The sequence below is a fragment of the Mobula hypostoma genome, chromosome 5 (genome assembly GCF_963921235.1).
Source record: "Mobula hypostoma chromosome 5, sMobHyp1.1, whole genome shotgun sequence".
Taxonomy (NCBI): domain Eukaryota; kingdom Metazoa; phylum Chordata; class Chondrichthyes; order Myliobatiformes; family Myliobatidae; genus Mobula; species Mobula hypostoma.
In genome coordinates this window covers 198570275-198589329 of record NC_086101.1, presented here as the reverse complement: position 1 = coordinate 198589329, position 19055 = coordinate 198570275, and the positions used below count along the sequence as shown (strand labels likewise).

Sequence of the window (19055 nt, the reverse complement as noted above, 5' to 3'; positions counted from 1 at the left end):
CACCTTCATCAAGTTCCCTCTCATTGGTGAATACTGAAGAGAAGTATTCATTGAGGACCTCGCTCACTTCGACAGCCTCCAGGCATATCTTCCTACCTTTATCTCTAATCGGTCCTACCTTCACTCCTGTCATCCTTTTTTCCTTCACATAATTGAAGACTGTCTTGAGGTTTTCCTTTACCCCACTCGCCAAGGCCTTCTCATGCCCCCTTCTTGCTCTTAGCCCCTTCTTAAGCTCCTTTCTTGCTTCCCTATATTCCTCAATAGATCCATCTGATTCTTGCTTCCTAAACCTCATGTATGCTGCCGCCTTCCACCTGACTAGATTTTCCACCTCACTTGTCACCCATGGTTCCTTCACCCTACCACTCTTTATCTTCCTCACTGGGACAAATTTATCCCTAACATTCTGCAAGAGATCTCTAAACATTGACCACATGTCCATAGTACATTTCCCTGCAAAAACATCATCCCAGTTCACACCCGCAAGTTCTAGCCGTTTAGCCTCATAATTTGCCCTTCCCCAGTTAAAAATATTCCTGTCCTCTCTGATTCTGTCCTTTTCCATGATAATGCTAAAGGCCAGGGAGCGGTGGTCACTGTCCCCCAGATACTCTCCCACTGAGAGATCTGTGACCTGACCCGGTTCATTACCTAGCACTAGATCTAGTATGGCATTCCCCCAGTCGGCCTGTCCACATACTGTGAGAGGAATCCGTCCTGGACACACTTAACAAACTCTGCCCCATCTAAACCCTTGGAACTAATCAAGTGCCAATCAATATTAGGGAAGTTAAAGTCACCCATGATAACAACCCTGTTATTTTTGCACCTTTCCAAAATCTGCCTCCCAATCTGTTCCTCGGTATCTCTGCTGCTACCAGTGGGCCTATAGAATACTCCCAATAGAGTAACTGCTCCCTTCCTGTTCCTGACTTCCACCCATACTGTCTCAAAAGAGGATCCTGCTACATTATCCACCCTTTCTGTGGCTGTAATAGTATCTCTGACCAGTAATGCCACCCCTCCTCCCCTCCCCCGCTCTCTATCCCTTTTAAAGCACTGAAATCCAGGAATATTGAGAATCCATTCCTGCTCTGGTGCCAGCCAAGTCTCTGTAATGGCCACTAAGTCATAATGAAGACAGTGAATCACCTGGGACTGGTGATCTTATAGAAACATAAAATTATGAGAGGGATAGATAAGATAGAGGCAGGAAAGTTATTTCCATTGACAGGTGAGACTAGAGCTAGGGGACATAGCCTCAAGGTTCGGGGGAGTAGACTTCGGACAGAGATGGGGAGGATCTGCTTTTCCCAGAGAGTGGTGAATCTGGAATTCTCCCAATGAAAAAGTGGAGGCTACCTCAGTAAATATATTTAAGACAAGGTTGGATAGGTTTTTGCATTGTAGGGGAATTAAGGGTTATGGGGAAAAGGCAGGTAGGTTGAGATGAGTCCATGGCCAGATCAGCCATAATCTTATTAAATAGCGGAGCAGGCTTGACGAGCCAGATGACCTACTCCTGCTCCTATTTCTTATGTTCCTTTGTTCTTAAAATACCTTGCCTCAGATTCAACCCCTTCACAATTACGTGCCTCTACATCTACCTTATCAACACTAATTGCTATCCACAAAATACTAAGTAGAGAGATTGTTCCAGAAACTTGAACAACAGTGTTTAGAAATGCAGCTTAGTTTGTACACTTATTGGCTCTGCTCTGCTGGCTGATTGCATTTTAATCAAATTCTTTGTCTTCAGCCAACAACACACACAAAATGTGAAGGAACTCAGCAGGCCAGGCAGCATCTGATGGAAAAAGTACAGTTGATGCTGGCCCTAAACATCAACTGTACTTTTTTTCCATAGATGCTGCTAGCCTACTGAGTTCCTCCAACACTTTGTGTGTGATGCTCAGATTTCCAGCATCTGCAGATTTTCCCTCCTCTTCACCCTCTTCATTCTCCAGTAGCTAAAACTCTCATTCCAGGGGCACCAGCAAGGTGAGTGTATCAGGCTCACAAGCCCTCTCATCGATGTACAGGAAGGGTTGGGGGTGTTCTTTCTTCGAATGACCCTGCAAAGACCTCTCCTCAGTGGCATCCCTTCCAAACTGTCCAGTCTACTGGCCCGACTACTAAAAGGGCCCAGTATTCACTCCCTATTCAGACTGCAGGGGACTACCTTCAATTGCTGTGTACAGTCTTTTTCAGTCTGTCATGCCATCAAAGTTGTGGAACTTGCTGTCTCTGCTTTAACTTAAATCCCTCCCCATCTATTTTCCCCAGCATCTTTTCTGTTCTATGCTGTTCGACTAATCATCTACCTTCAGCAACCAGCCTTCATTACAGTGTACCTTCACCATCACACTTTAGCATGCTGTTCGCAGGTGTCTGTCACGCTCTTGGTGGCTTCTGCATTCGTGTTTCCTGTAGGTATGTTTTCATCAGCTGTGGTCAGGTCTGATGTGGCTGGCTGGTGTTCATCACTTAGGTTCTCTGTAATTACACGCTTACTGGATGTTATGAGAATGCAGAGTGACTTGGACAGGCTGGGTGAGTGCAGATGCAGGTTAATGTGGATAAATGTGAGGTTATCCACTTTGGTGGTAAGACCGGGAAGGCAGATTATTATCTAAATGGAGTCAAGTTAGGAAAAGGGGAAGCACAATGAGATCTAGGTGTTCTTGTACATCAGTCACTGAAAGCAAGCATGCAAGTACAGCAGGCAGTGAAGAAAGCTAATAGCATGCTGGCCTTCATAACAAGGGGAATTGAGTATAAGAGCAAAGAGGTCCTTCTGCAGCTGTACAGGGCCCTGGTGAGACCACACCTGGAGTACTGTGTGCAGTTTTGGTCTCCAAATTTGAGGAAGGACATTCTTGCTATTGAGGGAGTGTAGCGTAGGTTCACAAGGTTAATTCCCGGGATGGTGGGACTGTCATATGTCGAAAGATTGGAGCGATTGGGCTTGTATACTCTGGAATTTAGAAGGCTGAGAGGGGATCTGATTGAAACATTTAAGATTATTAAGGGATTGGACACGCTGGAGGCAGGAAGCATGTTCCTGCTGATGGGTGAGTCTAGAACCAGAGGCCACAGTTTAAGAATAAGGGGTAGGCCATTTAGAACGGAGTTGAGGAAAAAGTTTTTCACCCAGAGAGTGATGGATATATGGAATGCTCTGCCCCAGAAGGCTGTGGAGGCCAAGTCTCTGGATGCTTTCAAGAAAGAGATGGATAGAGTTCTTAAAGATAGCCAAATCAAAGGTCATGGGGATAAGGCAGGAACTGGATACTGACTGTGGATGATCAGCTATGATCACAGTGAATGGCGGTGCTGGCTCGAAGGGCCAAATGGCCTACTCCTGCACCTATTGTCTATTGTCTCTTACTGGATACACTTGATCCCCCGCTCTGTGGGAGCAACAAGAAGGTGAGTTGTATGGCTTAACCTGAGTCCTGTGTTTCCATTGGCTGCCTCGCCGAGTCTGCACACACTTGTAAAAAGTACCATCTGTGGTCCTATCCATCTGGGAGCAAGCCCTGCCCTTTCACACAACACCCTCACCATGACTTGGTTATCTAGCTGTGGGAGGACTATCTCCTTTCCCTCTGGTTCTCTCTGATCAGCAATGTGCTGCTGTTGTTTTGCTTGGTCCTTGAACTTTAAGTTAGTTACAAAGGTCTTTCACATACTGTGTCATTCTATCCCTATAAGCCCCAGGCTTCCTGCAAACTGTAGTTACCCCATAAGGGAGTTGCATTGCTTGCCCCATCAATAATTTGTAGGGGCTGAGACCCAGTGTGCAGTTTGCTGTTGCTTGTAACCTCATCAGGATTCCTGGTAATACATCAACCCATGTCTTTCCTATCTCAGCTATAGCTTTGGCTAAAGCATTCTTGATTGTTCTGTTCATCCTTTCTACCATTCCTGAACTCTGAGAGTGGTAGGGTATGTGGAACCATTATGGAATCCCTAAAAGTAACAGTCGTCACATTTCCTTCCTCACTATCCCTGTGAAATGTGCTCCCTGATCCAAGTACACCTGAAATGTGGTTCCCCACCTTGGGAGGATTTCCTGAGTTAGAATCTGTGCAGTGATGCTGGCAGCAGAGTCCCTTGTTGGGAAAGCCTCTACCCACCCGGTGAAGTATCCATAATTACTTGACAGTAGCTTTTCACCCTGCTTTTGAGTAGGGACCCCGTGAAGTTCATTCGGATGTTTTCCCAGGGTCCCGTCAGCCATGGCTGATTTGCCAGCTGAAGCTTTATGCCCTTATCGGTGTTATGCTGGGCACAAATGATACAATGGCAGCAGAATTTCTCAACTTCCCCGCCCATCTCTGCCACCACCAGTCCTGCCGGAGGGTTGTGATCATGTTCTGCCTTCCCTGATGCATCACACCATGATGAAACTTAGTAGTATCTGTGTAAAACATGGTGGTGCCAGGACTATTTCCTCCCTGTGTGTCCTGCTCCCATCTGGTCCCACCTTTGCTCCCTTTTTCCTCCATTTCTCCTTCTCTTCTGCCTCCACCTCTTCAAATAATGTTACTAAACTGGCTTCCATTGTTTCTTCCTGCACACTTGCAATTTCAATTGCCTCTTGTTCCTCCGCTGCCTTCTTCACAGTGATGTCTGCCTATTCATTTCCTTTCTGCTCCTTACTCTCCCCTTTCTGGTGAGCTTTAATCTCAATTACTGCCTGCACTGCAGGCAGACTCACTGCTTCCAGCAGTTGTTGTATTCAGTGCCCATGCTGAATACCCGCCCTCTGCTGTCAGTGACTGCTCCCAGCCTCCCTGTATTCAGAAGCTCTACAGTAGTATGGGGTATATATTACATGAGTTGTCCCATCATTACAATTGGTTCAGTTAGTCACACTGCCCACACAGCACAGTGTAAAGCTGCTACGAAGCAGATAAGTACCTGTTCCCTTGAATAGTATGCCACTGGCTTGATTGTATCCCCATGGTCCTGCACCACTACTGCATTGCTGCTGTGTCAGTGAAAGGGGCGAGCCGTGTCTGGTAATTCTAGCACAGGTGCAGAGACCAGGGCTTTTGTGATATCTGTAAAAGCCTTTTCCTCATCTGGCCCCCCATCTTACTTCCTCCAGAGGGGGCTTCCCTCCTTTAATGAAAGCCTGATATCAAATTAAGGCCGTAATTGAATAGACCCATTACTTTCCTCACTCTGATGTTTACTGGGCAGAGCATGAAGCTGATTGCCGAATGTCTGTCATCTGACATGTCCTTTCTCTTTGGGGGAGCGGTATAGCGTAGGTACTGTACGGTTTCCTTTTCTACCTCAGTCTTGTGTGGACTGATTTTAATCATTTCGTCTTGTGGTGTCTCCAAAATGCTGGCTATCACCCCTAATCAACCTGCTTCATCTTCCAAAGCGATAGTATATTATCTGCATATTGTAAACTGGTCAACTCGTATAGTGTTAGGTTGAGCTTTTCTGAAGTCTGCACCATGACCTTATGAAAGTTGCTGGTGAACGCAGCAGGCCAGGCAGCATCTGTAGGAAGAGGTGCAGTCAACGTTTCAGGCCGAGACCCTTCGTCAGGACTAACTGAAGGAAGAGTGAGTAAGGGATCCTTCAGTTAGTCCTGACAAAGGGTCTCGGCCTGAAACGTCGACTGCACCTCTTCCCACAGATGCTGCCTGGCCTGCTGCGTTCACCAGCAACTTTGATGTGTGTTGCTTGAATTTCCAGCATCTGCAGAATTCCTGTTGTATGACCTTATGAAAAATGGCTGGGCTATTGTGGATTCCCTAAGGAAGTCTGGTCCACGTATACTGCTGCCCACCCAAGGTGAAGGCAAATCATTCTTGGGACTCAGGTGCTAAGGGGAGCTCCCAAAATCTATTAGCGATATTCAGGAGACCAGCCATTCAGGATTGTTGCAGGGCTTGCCGCAATGGGATGTAATCTCGGCATGGTCTTATTAAGGACAGTATAGTCTATTGTTAATCGATACGATCCTTTGGGCTTCTTTACTGGTCATATAAGTGAGTTAACAGTTGCTGCAATGTCTCTTGAGTATCCCTAGGTGTTTTAGTTCCTTCACCTTACCCTGAACAGCGGTTATTGCATCAATTTTTAAAGGGTACTGTTTATGGGGTTTATACAGACCCTCCTCTATTTTAATTGGGTTTATCTTTACTCGACCACAATCTTGCTTGTGTCTAGCCCACACTGCTGGGAACTGCTGACAAGTAACCCACAGACACCATCCTGACTGTAGTCTTGGATACTCGGGGCAGCTGTGACTATGCTAGGCAGGTTGTGTATTATATAGAATAGTACAGCACAGTACAGGCCCTTCGGCCCACAATGTTGTGCCGACCCTCAAACCCTGCCTCCCATATAAGCCCCCACCTTAGATTCCTCCATATACCTGTCTAGTAGTCTCTTAAACTTCACTAGTGTATCTGCCTCCACCTGTGACTCAGGCAGTGCATTCCACGCACCAACCACTCTCTGAGTAAAAAACCTTCCTCTAATATCCCCCTTGAACTTCCCACCCCTTACTTTAAAGCCATGTCCTCTTGTATTAAGCAGTGGTGCCCTGGGGAAGAGGCGCTGGCTATCCACCTTATCTATTCCTCTTATTATCTTGTACACCTCTATCATGTCTCTTCTCATCCTCCTCCTCTCCAAAGAGTAAAGCCCTAGCTCCCTTAATCTCTGATCATAACGCATACTTTCTAAACCAGGCAGCATCCTGGTAAATCTCCTCTGTACCCTTTTCAATGCTTCCACATCCTTCCTATAGTGAGGTGACCAGAACTGGACACAATACTCCAAGTGTGGCCTAACCAGAGTTTTATAGAGCTGCATCATTACATTGCGACTCTTAAACTCTATCCCTTGACTTATGAAAGCTAACACCCCATAAGCTTTCTTAACTACCCTATCCACCTGTGAGGCAACTTTCAGGGATCTGTGGACATGTACCCCGAGATCCCTCTGCTCCTCCACACTTATCCTGCCATTTACTTTGTACTCTGCCTTGGAGTTTGTCCTTCCAAAGTGTACCACCTCACACTTCTCCGGGTTGAACTCCATCTGCCACTTCTCAGCCCACTTCTACATCCTATCAATGTCTCTCTGCAATCTTTGACAATCTTCTACACTATCTACAACACCACCAACCTTTGTGTCATCTGCAAACTTGCCAACCCACCCTTCTACCCCCACATCCAGGTCGTTAATAAAAATCACGAAAAGTAGAGATCCCAGAACAGATCCTTGTGGGACACCACTAGTCACAATCCTCCAATCTGAATGTACTCCCTCCACCACCACCCTCTGCCTTCTGCAGGCAAGCCAATTCTGAATCCACCTGGCCAAACTTCCCTGGATCCCATGCCTTCTAACTTTCTGAATAAGCCTACAGTGTGGAACCTTGTCAAATGCCTTACTAAAATCCATATAGATCACATCCACTGCACTACCATCATCTATATGCCTGGTCACCTCCTCAAAGAACTCTTAACAGGCTTGTTAGACACGATCTGCCCTTCACAAAGCCATGCTGACTGCCCCTGATCAGACCATGATTCTCTAAATGCCTATAGATCCTATCTTTAAGAATCTTTTCCAACAGCTTTCCCACCACAGACGTAAGGCTCACTGGTCTATAATTACCCGGACTATCCCTACTACCTTTTTTGAACAAGGGAACAACATTCACCTCCCTCCAATCCTCCGGTACCATTCCCGTGGACAACGAGGACATAAAGATCCTAGCCAGAGGCTCAGCAATCTCTTCTCTCGCCTCGTGGAGCAGCCTGGGGAATATTCCGTCCGGCCCCGGCGACTTATCTGTCCTAATGTATTTTAACAACTCCAACACCTCCTCTTCCTTAATATCAACATGCTCCAGAACATCAACCTCCCTCATATTGTCCTCACCATCATCAAGTTCCCTCTCATTGGTGAATACCGAAGAGAAGTATTCAATGAGGACCTCGCTCACTTCCACAGCCTCCAGGCACATCTTCCCACCTTTATCTCTAATCGGTCCTACCTTCACTCCTGTCATCCTTTTTTTCATCACATAATTGAAGAATGCCTTGGGGTTTTCCTTTACACTACTCGCCAAGGCCTTCTCATGCCCCCTTCTTGCTCTTCTCAGCCCCTTCTTAAGCTCCTTTCTTGCTTCCCTATATTCCTCAATAGACCCATCTGATCCTTGCTTCCTAAACCTCATGTATGCTGCCTTCTTCCACCTGACTAGATTTTCCACCTCACTTGTCACCCATGGTTCCTTCACCCTACCATTCTTTATCTTCCTCACCAGGACAAATTTATCCCTTACATCCCGCAAGAGATCCCTAAACATCGACCACATGTCCATAGTACATTTCCCTGCAAAAACATCATCCCAATTCACACCCGCAAGTTCTAGCCTTATAGCCTCATAATTTGCCTTTCCCCAATTAAAAATGTTCCTGTCCTCTTTGATTCTATCCTTTTCCATGATAATGCTAAAGGCCAGGGAGCGGTGGTCACTGTCCCGCAGATGCTCACCCACTGAGAGATCTGTGATCTGACCTGGTTCATTACCTAGTACTAGATCTAGTATGGCATTACCCCTGGTCGGCCTGTCCACATACTGTGACAGGAATCCATCCTGGACACACTTAACAAACTCTGCCCCATCTAAACCCTTGGAACTAATCAGGTGCCAATCAATATTAGGGAAGTTAAAGTCACCCATGATAAGAACCCTGTTATTTTTGCACCTTTCCAAAATCTGCCTCCCAATCTGCTCCTCTGTATCTCTGCTGCAACCAGGGGGCCTATAGAATACCCCCAGTAGAGTAACTGCTCCCTTCCTGTTCCTGACTTCCACCCATATTGACTCAAAAGAGGATCCTGCTTCATTACCCACCCTTTCTGTAGCTGTAATAGTATCCCTGACCAGTAATGCCACCCCTCCTCTCCTTTTTCCACCCTCTCTATCCCTTTTAAAGCACTAAAATCCAGGAATATTGAGAATCCATTCCTGCCCTGGTGCCAGCCAAGTCTCTGTAATGGCCACTACATCATAATTCCATGTATGTATCCAAGCTCTCAGTTCATCACCTTTGTTCCTGATGCTTCTTGCATTGAGGTACACACATTTCAGCCCTTCTACCTTACTGTCTTTACACCATTTATTCTGCTTCTCTTTCCTCAAAGCCTCTCTGTATGTTAGATCTGGCTTTACTCCATGCACTTCTTTCACTGTTGTATCGCTCTGGGTCCCATCCCCTTCGCAAATTAGTTTAAACCCTCCCGAACCATGCTAGCAAACCTACCTGCAAGGATATTGCTCCCTCTCGAGTTCAGGTGCAACCCATCTAATCTGTACAGTTCCCACCTTCCCCAGAAGAGATCCCAATGATCTAAAAATCTAAAACCCTGCTCCCTGCACCAACTCCTCAGCCACGCATTCAACTGCCATCTCCTCCAATTCTTACCATCACTGTCAGCAATCCTGAGGATGTCACCCTTGAGGTCCTGTTCTTCAGCCTTCTGCCTAATTCCGGAAACTCACACTTCAGGTCCTCATCCCTCTTCCTGCCTATGTCGTTGGTCCCAACATGTATCACGACTTCTGGTTGCTTTCCCTCTCATACCAGGATGTCGTGCACCCGGTCAGAGACATCCCAGACCCTGACACCCGGGAGGCAACAAACCATGGGAGTGTCCTTCTCACGTCCACAAAATCTCCTGTCTGCTCCCCTGACTATAGAGTTTTCAATGACGACAGCTCTCCTCTTCTCTGTCCCACCCTTCTGCACCACAGAGTCAGACTCAGTGCCGGAGGCCCTGCCATTGTGGCTCACACCTGATCGGTCGTCCCCACCAACAGTATCCAGGACGGTAAACTTATTATTCAGGGGAGTGGCTACAGGGGCCCTCTGCACTACCTGTCTGCTTTCCACCCTCTGACTGTCACCCAACGACCTGCTTCCAACAGCCTAGGTGTGACTACCTCCCTGTAGCTCTCATCTATGACTGCCTCATTCTCCCTTATGAGTCGAAGGTCATCCAGCTGCTGCTCCAGATTCCTTGCACGGCCTTCCAGATCGCTGAACCGTATGCACTTCTGGCAGATGTGACTCTGCGAGAGAGGGGCGTTCCCTCAAGACTGCCACATCTCACATGAGAGGCACATCACCGTCTCAGAGACATTGTAAAAACTAACTGCGAGCAAGCTTGTCCTCCGCCTCTTCTCGTCGAAGCCTCTCGAGTCAAAGCCTTAAAGCTCCACTCCTTCACTGGCCGCTTTCCACTTTCAATATTCTATTGGTTGTGCATGTTTGCTGGCCCTGATTTGTCCAAGTTATTTCTCCTTTCCTGAATCAATAAAGGCCCCTGCTTCCCTTAGGATGTCTATGCCATGGATAGTCCAAATCGATTATTTGGACATACCCAGAAATACACTGGAAGCTGCACTCTGCCAATTTTGAGTATTTGTGACTCGCTTCTTTCTGCTTTCACTGTTTTCCCTCCTACATGCGTAATATAAATAGCCTGTCTGGTTGTCGGCAAGGGTTGGTCAGTTTTCAATAGCGACTCCCCTTTGTCCACTACCATATCGTATTGCCAACCCCCTAACATAGCTGTCGGGTACATCGGCAGGCCACCAGCGCTGGCAGTGGGGGCCACCGCCACATCTTTTACTGACTTAGCTCTGTGATCTGATGGACAGTCAGACTGTGTGCCGATAGGGTGAGAGATTACGTGTCTGCTGTGACGTGCAGCTGTTTACCTTTCCTCTTTTTTGGACACTGCCTCCACCCATGCCCCTGTAGTATGTCAACTCCTTTACGTTCCCACGTCTATTCCAGCAGTTCCTTGCTTCATGCCCTGGCTGCCAGCAAATAAAACAAATTCTCTGGGACATCACAGCAGCTACATCCACTGTAGCCATTTTTGAGCACCTGAACTCATGATGCCTGCTGTATTCCTTTGCATCACACTCGCAAAACACATATGCTAAAATGCAGCTCCCCTAATGAATATACACCCCCACTTTGGCATCCTGAACCTCGGTAACCACCCTTCGCAACTGGAGGCTCCATCTCACCAAATTAACACGCAAGGTTTTGTCTCTTACATAAACATACATGCACACACAAATACCACTTTTATATCTACCAGTTCAGCTCTCCATGTTTGTGATATCTCGTGTTCCTGTGTACCACCGACCGGAACAGATCCAAGTGTAAGTGCTAATTTTTAAAAATACTCAGTCACTTAGACTGCTAAAGTCGCTGGCCACACGGTGGGTCACGAAGGTATCCCACTTCTGACACCAAATGTTGTTGAGTGAATGAAGTGGATGGAGAAGTGAACTGGTAGATACAAAACAGCTTCTTTATTCGACAAAACAGGCATCAAACAGAGACACTTCCAGTCGAAAAGTCTGGTTGGCCCAACATGGGGCTCGATATTTATGTGCCAGACATCCAGGGACAGCTTCATAGTTACAAGGTATGGACAATGCTTTATTTCAAACGACATACAACATCCACACCTCCTGATTCGCATCCAAACCACAGGCATCCAAATGAATTTTAATCAGCATTGTATGTCTGGGATTCACAACTCTTAGGAACCCACTGTTCAGAGCTGCACTCCAAATTAAATGCACAATACATTTTCAGATGTGAAGACTGGTAGCTAAAGTCAATTGCTAGATGTATAAATCCTAAACCCAAAAATTGCTCTAACAGGCTCAACCACAAGCTGCTCAAAAAAGCCATCTCAGAATTGGAATCAGAATGAGAATCTGGTCTATTATGACCGACATGTTGTGAAAGTTGTTAACTTAGCAGCAGCTGTAGAAGAGAGAAATAAATAATTAAGTCAATTACAAAAATTGTGCAGAAACAGAAATAACATATATTGAAAAAGTGAGATAGAGTTCACAAGTTCAATGTCCATTTAGGAATTAGATGGCAGAGGGGATGAAGCTGTTCCTGAATCGCTGAGTGTGTGCCTTCAGGGTTCTGGACTCGTAGGCACTCTCGGAATTATCCCTCCTATAATCCAGCACCAACCCGAGTTTCCCAGTCTACCTGCATATTGCGGTACCCCTGACTGTTGTAACATTGCTGTTTTGGCAACACCACCTCCCCCGCCTTCCTGCCTGTCCTTTTGATACAATGTGTATTCTTGGATATTAAGCTCCCAGCTATAATCTTTCAGCCATAATTTAGTGATGCCTACACTATCATACCTTGCAACTGTGCTGCAAGATGTTCTACCTATTCCGTATACTGTGCACATTCAAACACCTTCAGTTCTGTATTCACCCTTTTCACCCAGAGAGTGGTGGATATATGGAATGCTCCACCCCAGAAGGAGGTGGAGGCCAAGTCTCTGGATGCTTTCAAAAAAGAGGTGGATAGAGCTCTTAAAGATAGTGAAATCAAAGGTTATGGGGATAAGGCAGGAACTGGATACTGATTGTGGATGATCAGCCATGATCACAGTGAATGGCGGTGCTGGCTCGAAGGGCCGAATGGCCTACTCCTGCGCCTATTGTCTATTTTCAATTTTGTTTGCTCTTTATGTTGCAACTCAGCTGGTTGACTGCAATTTTGCCCTATCAACAACCTCTCCTCACTACGTATTACCTCTGTTTGTTATCCAGCTACCTCACCTACAGCACTATTATCCGTCTTTCCTATGATACTTCTTGCATTGAAATATAGGCAGCTCAGGACACTAGACACACCATGCATCTGACTACACAATCTCTCCACTAACTGTTGCAGCTCACTGGTTCCCTCCCCCCTGCAACTCTAGTTTAAACCCCACCATGCAGCATTAAAGAACCTTCCCACTAGGATATTAGTCCCCCTCCAGCTCATGTGCAAAACAATCCTTCTGTACAAGTCCCACCTTCCCTGGAAGCGTGCCTAATGATCCAGAAATCTTATGCCCTCCCTCCTACACCAACTTCTCAGCCACATATTAAACTGTATAATCTTTGTAGTTCTGGCCTCACAAGCACATATGTAGCACGTATAGCATCCTGAGATCACAACCCTAGAGGTCCTGCACTTTAACTTAGCACCCAACTCCCTGAACTCCCTATGCAGAACCTCGTCACTCATCCTACCTATGTCATTGGTACCTACATGAACCATGAATTCAGGCCGTTCACCCTCCCACTTAAGAGTGCCGAGGACTCGATCTGAGATAACGTGGGCCCTGGTGCACCGTGAGGCAACATACCATCCAAGAATCTCATTCTGGCCTACAGAACCTCCTGTCCGTTCCCCTGACGAACAAATCCCCTATCACCACAGCATGCCTCTTTTGTCCCCTTCCCTTCTGAGCCACAGTGCCAGAGACCCAACCACTGTGACTTTCCTCTGTTAGGCCATCCCCCCGACAGTATCCAAAGTGATATACCTGTTGTTTTTTTCAGGAGTAGAATTAGGTCCATCGAGTCTGCTCCGCCATTCAATCATGGCTGATCCTTTTTGCCCTCCTCAGCCCCACACATCAGCCTGCTTCCTGTAACCTTTGATGCCGTGTCCAATCAAGAGCCTATCAGGCTCTGCTTTAAATATACCCAGTGAGCTGGCCTCCACAGCTGTCTGTGGTAATAAATTCCACAAATTCACCACCCTTTGGCTAAAGAAATTTCTCCACATCTCTGTTTTGAAAGGGCACCCCTTTATCCTGAGGCTGTGCCTTCATGTCCTAGACTCTTCCACCATGGGAAACATACTTTCCATATCTGCTCTGCCTAAGCCTTTCACCATTTTTTAAAGTTTTCAATGAGATCCTCCCTCATCCCTCTAAATTCCAGTGGGTACAGACCCAGAACCATCAAACATTCCTCATATGATAACCCTTTCATTCCCGGAATCATTCATGTGAACCTCCTCTGAACCCTCTCCAATGCCAGCACATCTTTTCTAAGATGAGGGCCCCCAACTTGTTCTTAATATTCAAGGTGAGACCTCACCAGTGCCTTATAAAGCCTCAGCATCACGTCCTGCTCGTGTATTCTAGACCTCCTGTAATAAATGCTAACATTGGATTGGTTAACTAATAGAAAAAGTTTGGATACGTGGCTATTACTCTGATTGTCCGTCAGTGGTGAACGGTGTGCTGCGGGGATTGGTGCTGGGCCCGCAACTGTTCACGATATGCAGTAAGGATCTGGAAGAGGGAATCGAGTGTAGTATATTTAAGTTTGCTGTTAATACCAAATTGAATGGAAAAGCAAATTGTGCAGAAGATACAGAGAGTCTGCAGAGAGATATAGATAGGTTAAGTGAGTGGTCAGGGGTCTGGTAGATGGAATATAATGCTGGTAAATGCAAGGTTATCCACTTTGGTAGGAAAAGTGAAAGCAGATTATTATTTAAATGGTGAAAAATTGTAGCACGCTGCTGTGCAGGAGGACTTGGGAGTGCTTGTGCATGAATCACGAAAGAGGGGTTTGCAGGTGCAACAGATTATGAAGAAGGCAAATGGAATGTTGGCCTTCATTGCTAGAGGGATTGAATTTAAGAGTAGGGCGGTTATGCTGCAACTGTACAGGGTACTGGTGAGGCCGCACCTAATTTGCACATTGCATGTTCAGACGTAGACGTAAGGTCAAGATTCTTACTCCACGTGTATGTGAAGGATGTAAGAAAGTTAGTTCAATTCAATCCAATTCCTTACTTGAGGAAGGATATACTGGCTTTGGAAGTGGTGCAGAGGAGGCTCGCCAGGTTGATTCCAGAGATGAGAGGGTTAGACTATGAGGAGAGATTGAGTTGACTGGATTGTACTCGCTGGAATTTAGATGAATGAGAGGAGATCTTATAGAAACATATAAAATTATGAAAGGGATAGATAAGATAGAGGTAAAGAAAGTTGTTTCCACTGATAGGTGAGGCTAGAACGAGGGGACATTCCAGATTCGGGGGAGTAGATTTTAGAAGGGAGATGAGGAGGAACTGCTTTTCCCAGTGTGTGGTGAATCTGTGGAATTTTATGCGTAATGAATGCCCAAGTCCAGCCGGAATATAACTCACAAGTGCTCTTGAAAGTCGAGTATTAACCCTACCTACCAACAACCAAGCATTGCCATCCTGGTCCCCTTCGTGATAGCTTATGAAGATGCATGTGACTTCCCTCCCAGAGCTGATAGGTGTTTGTGCACTTGACTCTTGAAGGCTTGGACCCCATCGTCACAGATGTTTCCAACCACAGCATCTGGAAGGCTGTTCCAAATTCTGATAGCACAGTGAAGGTTGCTTCTATCCAGTGTGTAGGTTCTTGCATCAGGCATAGAAACAGCATGAGCAGGCGTAGATAAACTTGATCGTGTGGTGCGCTGTCTCTCATAAGATGAAGGCAGCATGGCGCAAATGTCTGCAGGGCTGTGGCTGGTGTGCATTTTGTAGCTGCACGACCTGTCGTCTGTGGTGCAAGCTACTGATGGCGACTTCTCATGAGCTGTGGCTTCATCTACACCTATAATCCTGAGAGCCTTTCTTTAAATGGAATCAAGCTGGCTGAGGACACTCTGTGAGGCATTCATCCATGATAAGCAGGCATATTCCATGATACTTTACTTCGAACCTGGGCTTTGTAAACCGTGGCTCTGCCCTCTTTGTCTAGTTTGGATGCTGCTTTCCGCAGAGCTCCAAGCCTTTGTCCAGCGTTGTTTGAAATAGTGGAAAGGTGTTTATCCCACACCAACTTGCTGTCACTATTAACACCAGCTTGCAGTTCCCAAAAGCTTAGTCTTGCATTAATTCAACTAATGTATCATAAAAAGTATATTAAAAAAAAATTGATTCCAGGGTTAGATTGATCTTAGAGTAAGTTAAAAGGTTGGCACAATATCATGGTCTGAAAGGCCTTTATTATGTTGTCATGTTCTCTGATCTTTGATACTGTAATATGGGTAAATAATAAGGAAAATTTGCCTTTAGATCTCAGTGAGCAATTGATTTCTCATTTGTCTTCCAGAACCCGGTGAAGCGGATCCCAGACTCGCATGAAATCACGCTGATCCATGGCAAAAAAACGGTGAGATGTGTCCTAACTTGGGAACACAAAAGTATCAAAAAGAGTATCAGCACATTGTCCCAAACACAAGAGCATCAGGAACAGAAGCAGGTTGAAGTGTTTCAACTACAGACACGACACCTGCTGCCATTCAGGAAGATAATAGCTGAATGTGAGCATCAAATTTACTTTTCTGCCCAAACATGTATCCTCTGTACATAGTTCTCAAAAAGTTGTGCCACAGTTAGGGCATTTAGTACAAGAGTTAGGATGTCATGTTACTGCTGCACAAGTCTTTGGTGAGACCAAACGTTATGTGCAGTTCTGGTTACCATACTTAGGGACGGATGTGACTAAGCTAGATATGATACAGAAATGATTCATAACATGACTGGAGGGTCACAGCTGTAAGAAGAAGACAAGAGGATAAAATGTGAGAGAATAGGACCAATCAAGTGTGACAGTGGAAAAGTGTGTCTGGAACCATAGGAGATAGCAGAGGTACTTAATGAATACTTTGCTTCAGTATTCACTACAGAAAAGGTCCTTGGCAATTGTAGGGATGACTTACAGCGGACTGAAAAGCTTGAGCATGTAGATATTAAGGAAGAGGATGTGCTGGAGCTTTTGGTATCAATCAAGTTGGATAAGTCACTGGGACCGGACAAGATCTACCCCAGGCTACTGTGGGAGGCAACAGAGGAGATTACTGAGCCTCTGGCAATGATCTTGGCATCATCAATGGGGATGGGAGAGGTTCCGGGGGATTGGAGGGTTGCAGATGTTGTTCCCTTATTCAAGAAAGGGAGTAGAGGTAGCCCAGGAAATTATAGACCAGTGAGTCGTACCTCAGTGGTTGGTAGGTTGATGGAATAGATCCTGAGAGGCAAAATTTATGAACATTTGGAGAGGCATAATATGATTAGGAATAGTCAGCATGGCTTTGTCAAAGGCAGGTCGTGCCTTACGAGCCTGATTGAATTTTTTGAGGATATGACTAAACACATTGATGAAGGTAGAGCAGTAGATGTAGTGTATAAGGATTTCAGCAAGGCATTTGATAAGGTACCCCATGCAAGGCTTATTGCGAAAGTAAGGAGGCATGGGATCCAAGGGGACATTGCTTTGTGGATCCTGAACTGGCTTGCCCACAGAAGGCAAAGAGCGGTTGTAGACGGGTCATATTTTGCATAGAGGTCGGTCACCAGTGGAGTGCCTCAGGGATCTGCTCTGAGACCCTACTCTTCGTGATTTTTATAAATGACCTGTATGGGGTAGTGGATGGGATGGGTTAGTAATTTTGCTGATGACACAAAGGTTGGGGGTGTTGTGGATAGTGTGGAGGGCTGTCAGAGGTTGCAGCAGGACCTTGATAGGATGCAAAACTGGGTGAGAAGTGGCAGATGGATTTCAACCCAGATAAGTGAGGTGGCTCATTTTGGTAAGTATAAAATGGTAGAATGTAATATAATGTAATATAATGGTAGAATATAGTATTAATGATAAGACACTTGGCAGTGTGGAGGATCAGACAGATCTTGGGCTCCTTTTCTCCTTGGAGCAACGGAGGATGAGAGGTGAACTGATAGAGGTATGAACATAGAACATAGAATAGTACAGCACAGTACCAGCCCTTCGGCCCACAATATTGTGCCGACCCACAAACCCTGCCTCCCATATAAGCCCCCACCTTAAATTCCTCCATGTACCTGTCTAGTAGTCTCTTAAACTTCACTAGTGTATCTGCCTCTACCACTGACTCAGGCAGTGCATTCCATGCACCAACCACTCTCTGAGTAAAAAACCTTCCTCTAATATCCCCCTTGAACTTCCCACCCCTTACCTTAAAGCCATGTCCTCTTGTATTGAGCAGTGGTGCCCTGGGGAAGAGGCGCTGGCTATCCACCTTATCTATTCCTCTTATTATCTTGTACGCCTCTATCATGTCTCCTCTCATCCTCCTTCTCTCCAAAGAGTAAAGCCCTAGCTCCCTTAATCTCTGATCATAATGCATTCTTTCTAAACCAGGCAGCATCCTGGTAAATCTCCTCTGTACCCTTTGCAATGCTTCCACATCCTTCCTATAGTGAGGCGACCAGAACTGGACACAGTACTCCAAGTGTGGCCTAATCAGAGTTTTATAGAGCTGCATCATTACATCGCGACTCTTAAACTCTATCCCTCAACTTATGAAAGCTATCACCCCATAAGCTTTCTTAACTACCCTATCCACCTGTGAGGCAACTTTCAGGGATCTGTGGACATGTACCCCGAGATCCCTCTGCTCCTCCACACTACCAAATATCCTGCCATTTACTTTGTACTCTGCCTTGGAGTTTGTCCTTCCAAAGTGTACCACCTCACACTTCTCCAGATTGAACTCCATCTGCCACTTCTCAGCCCACTTCTGCATCCTATCAATGTCTCTCTGCAATCTTTGACAATCCTCTGCACTATCTACAACACCACCAACCTTTGTGTCATCTGCAAACTTGCCAACCCACCCTTCTACCCCCACATCCAGGTCGTTAATAAAAATCACGAAAAGTAGAGGTCCCAGAACAGATTCTTGTGGGACACCACTAGTCACAATCTTCCAATCTGAATGTACTCCCTCCACCACCACCCTCTGCCTTCTGCAGGCAAGCCAATTCTGAATCCACCTGGCCAAACTTCCCTGGATCCCATGCCTTCTAACTTTCTGAATAAGCCTACCGTGTGGAACCTTGTCAAATGCCTTACTAAAATCCATTTAGATCACATCCACTGCATTACCCTCATCTATATACCTGGTCACCTCGTCAAAGAACTCTATCAGGCTTGTTAGACACGATCTGCCCTTCACAAAGCCATGCTGACTGTCCCTGATCAGACCATGATTCTCTAAATGCCTATAGATCCTATCTCTAAGAATTTTTTCCAACCACAGACGTAAGGCTCACTGGTCTATAATTACCCGGACTATCCCTACTACCTTTTTTGAACAAGGGAACAACATTCGCCTCCCT

At 45.9% G+C, this 19055-nt stretch overlaps 1 protein-coding gene across 5 annotated transcripts in view; it reads left to right on the top strand.

The window, feature by feature from the left end:
- Positions 1-19055, top strand: part of LOC134347280 (WD repeat-containing protein 70) — a 211642-nt gene that overhangs the window by 73481 nt on the left and 119106 nt on the right. For all 5 annotated transcript variants that reach the window (XM_063049678.1, XM_063049679.1, XM_063049681.1 and 2 more), the window contains exon 6: positions 16009-16068. In XM_063049678.1, the coding sequence (XP_062905748.1) occupies positions 16009-16068 (60 nt within the window). The remainder of the gene's footprint in view (positions 1-16008; positions 16069-19055) is intronic.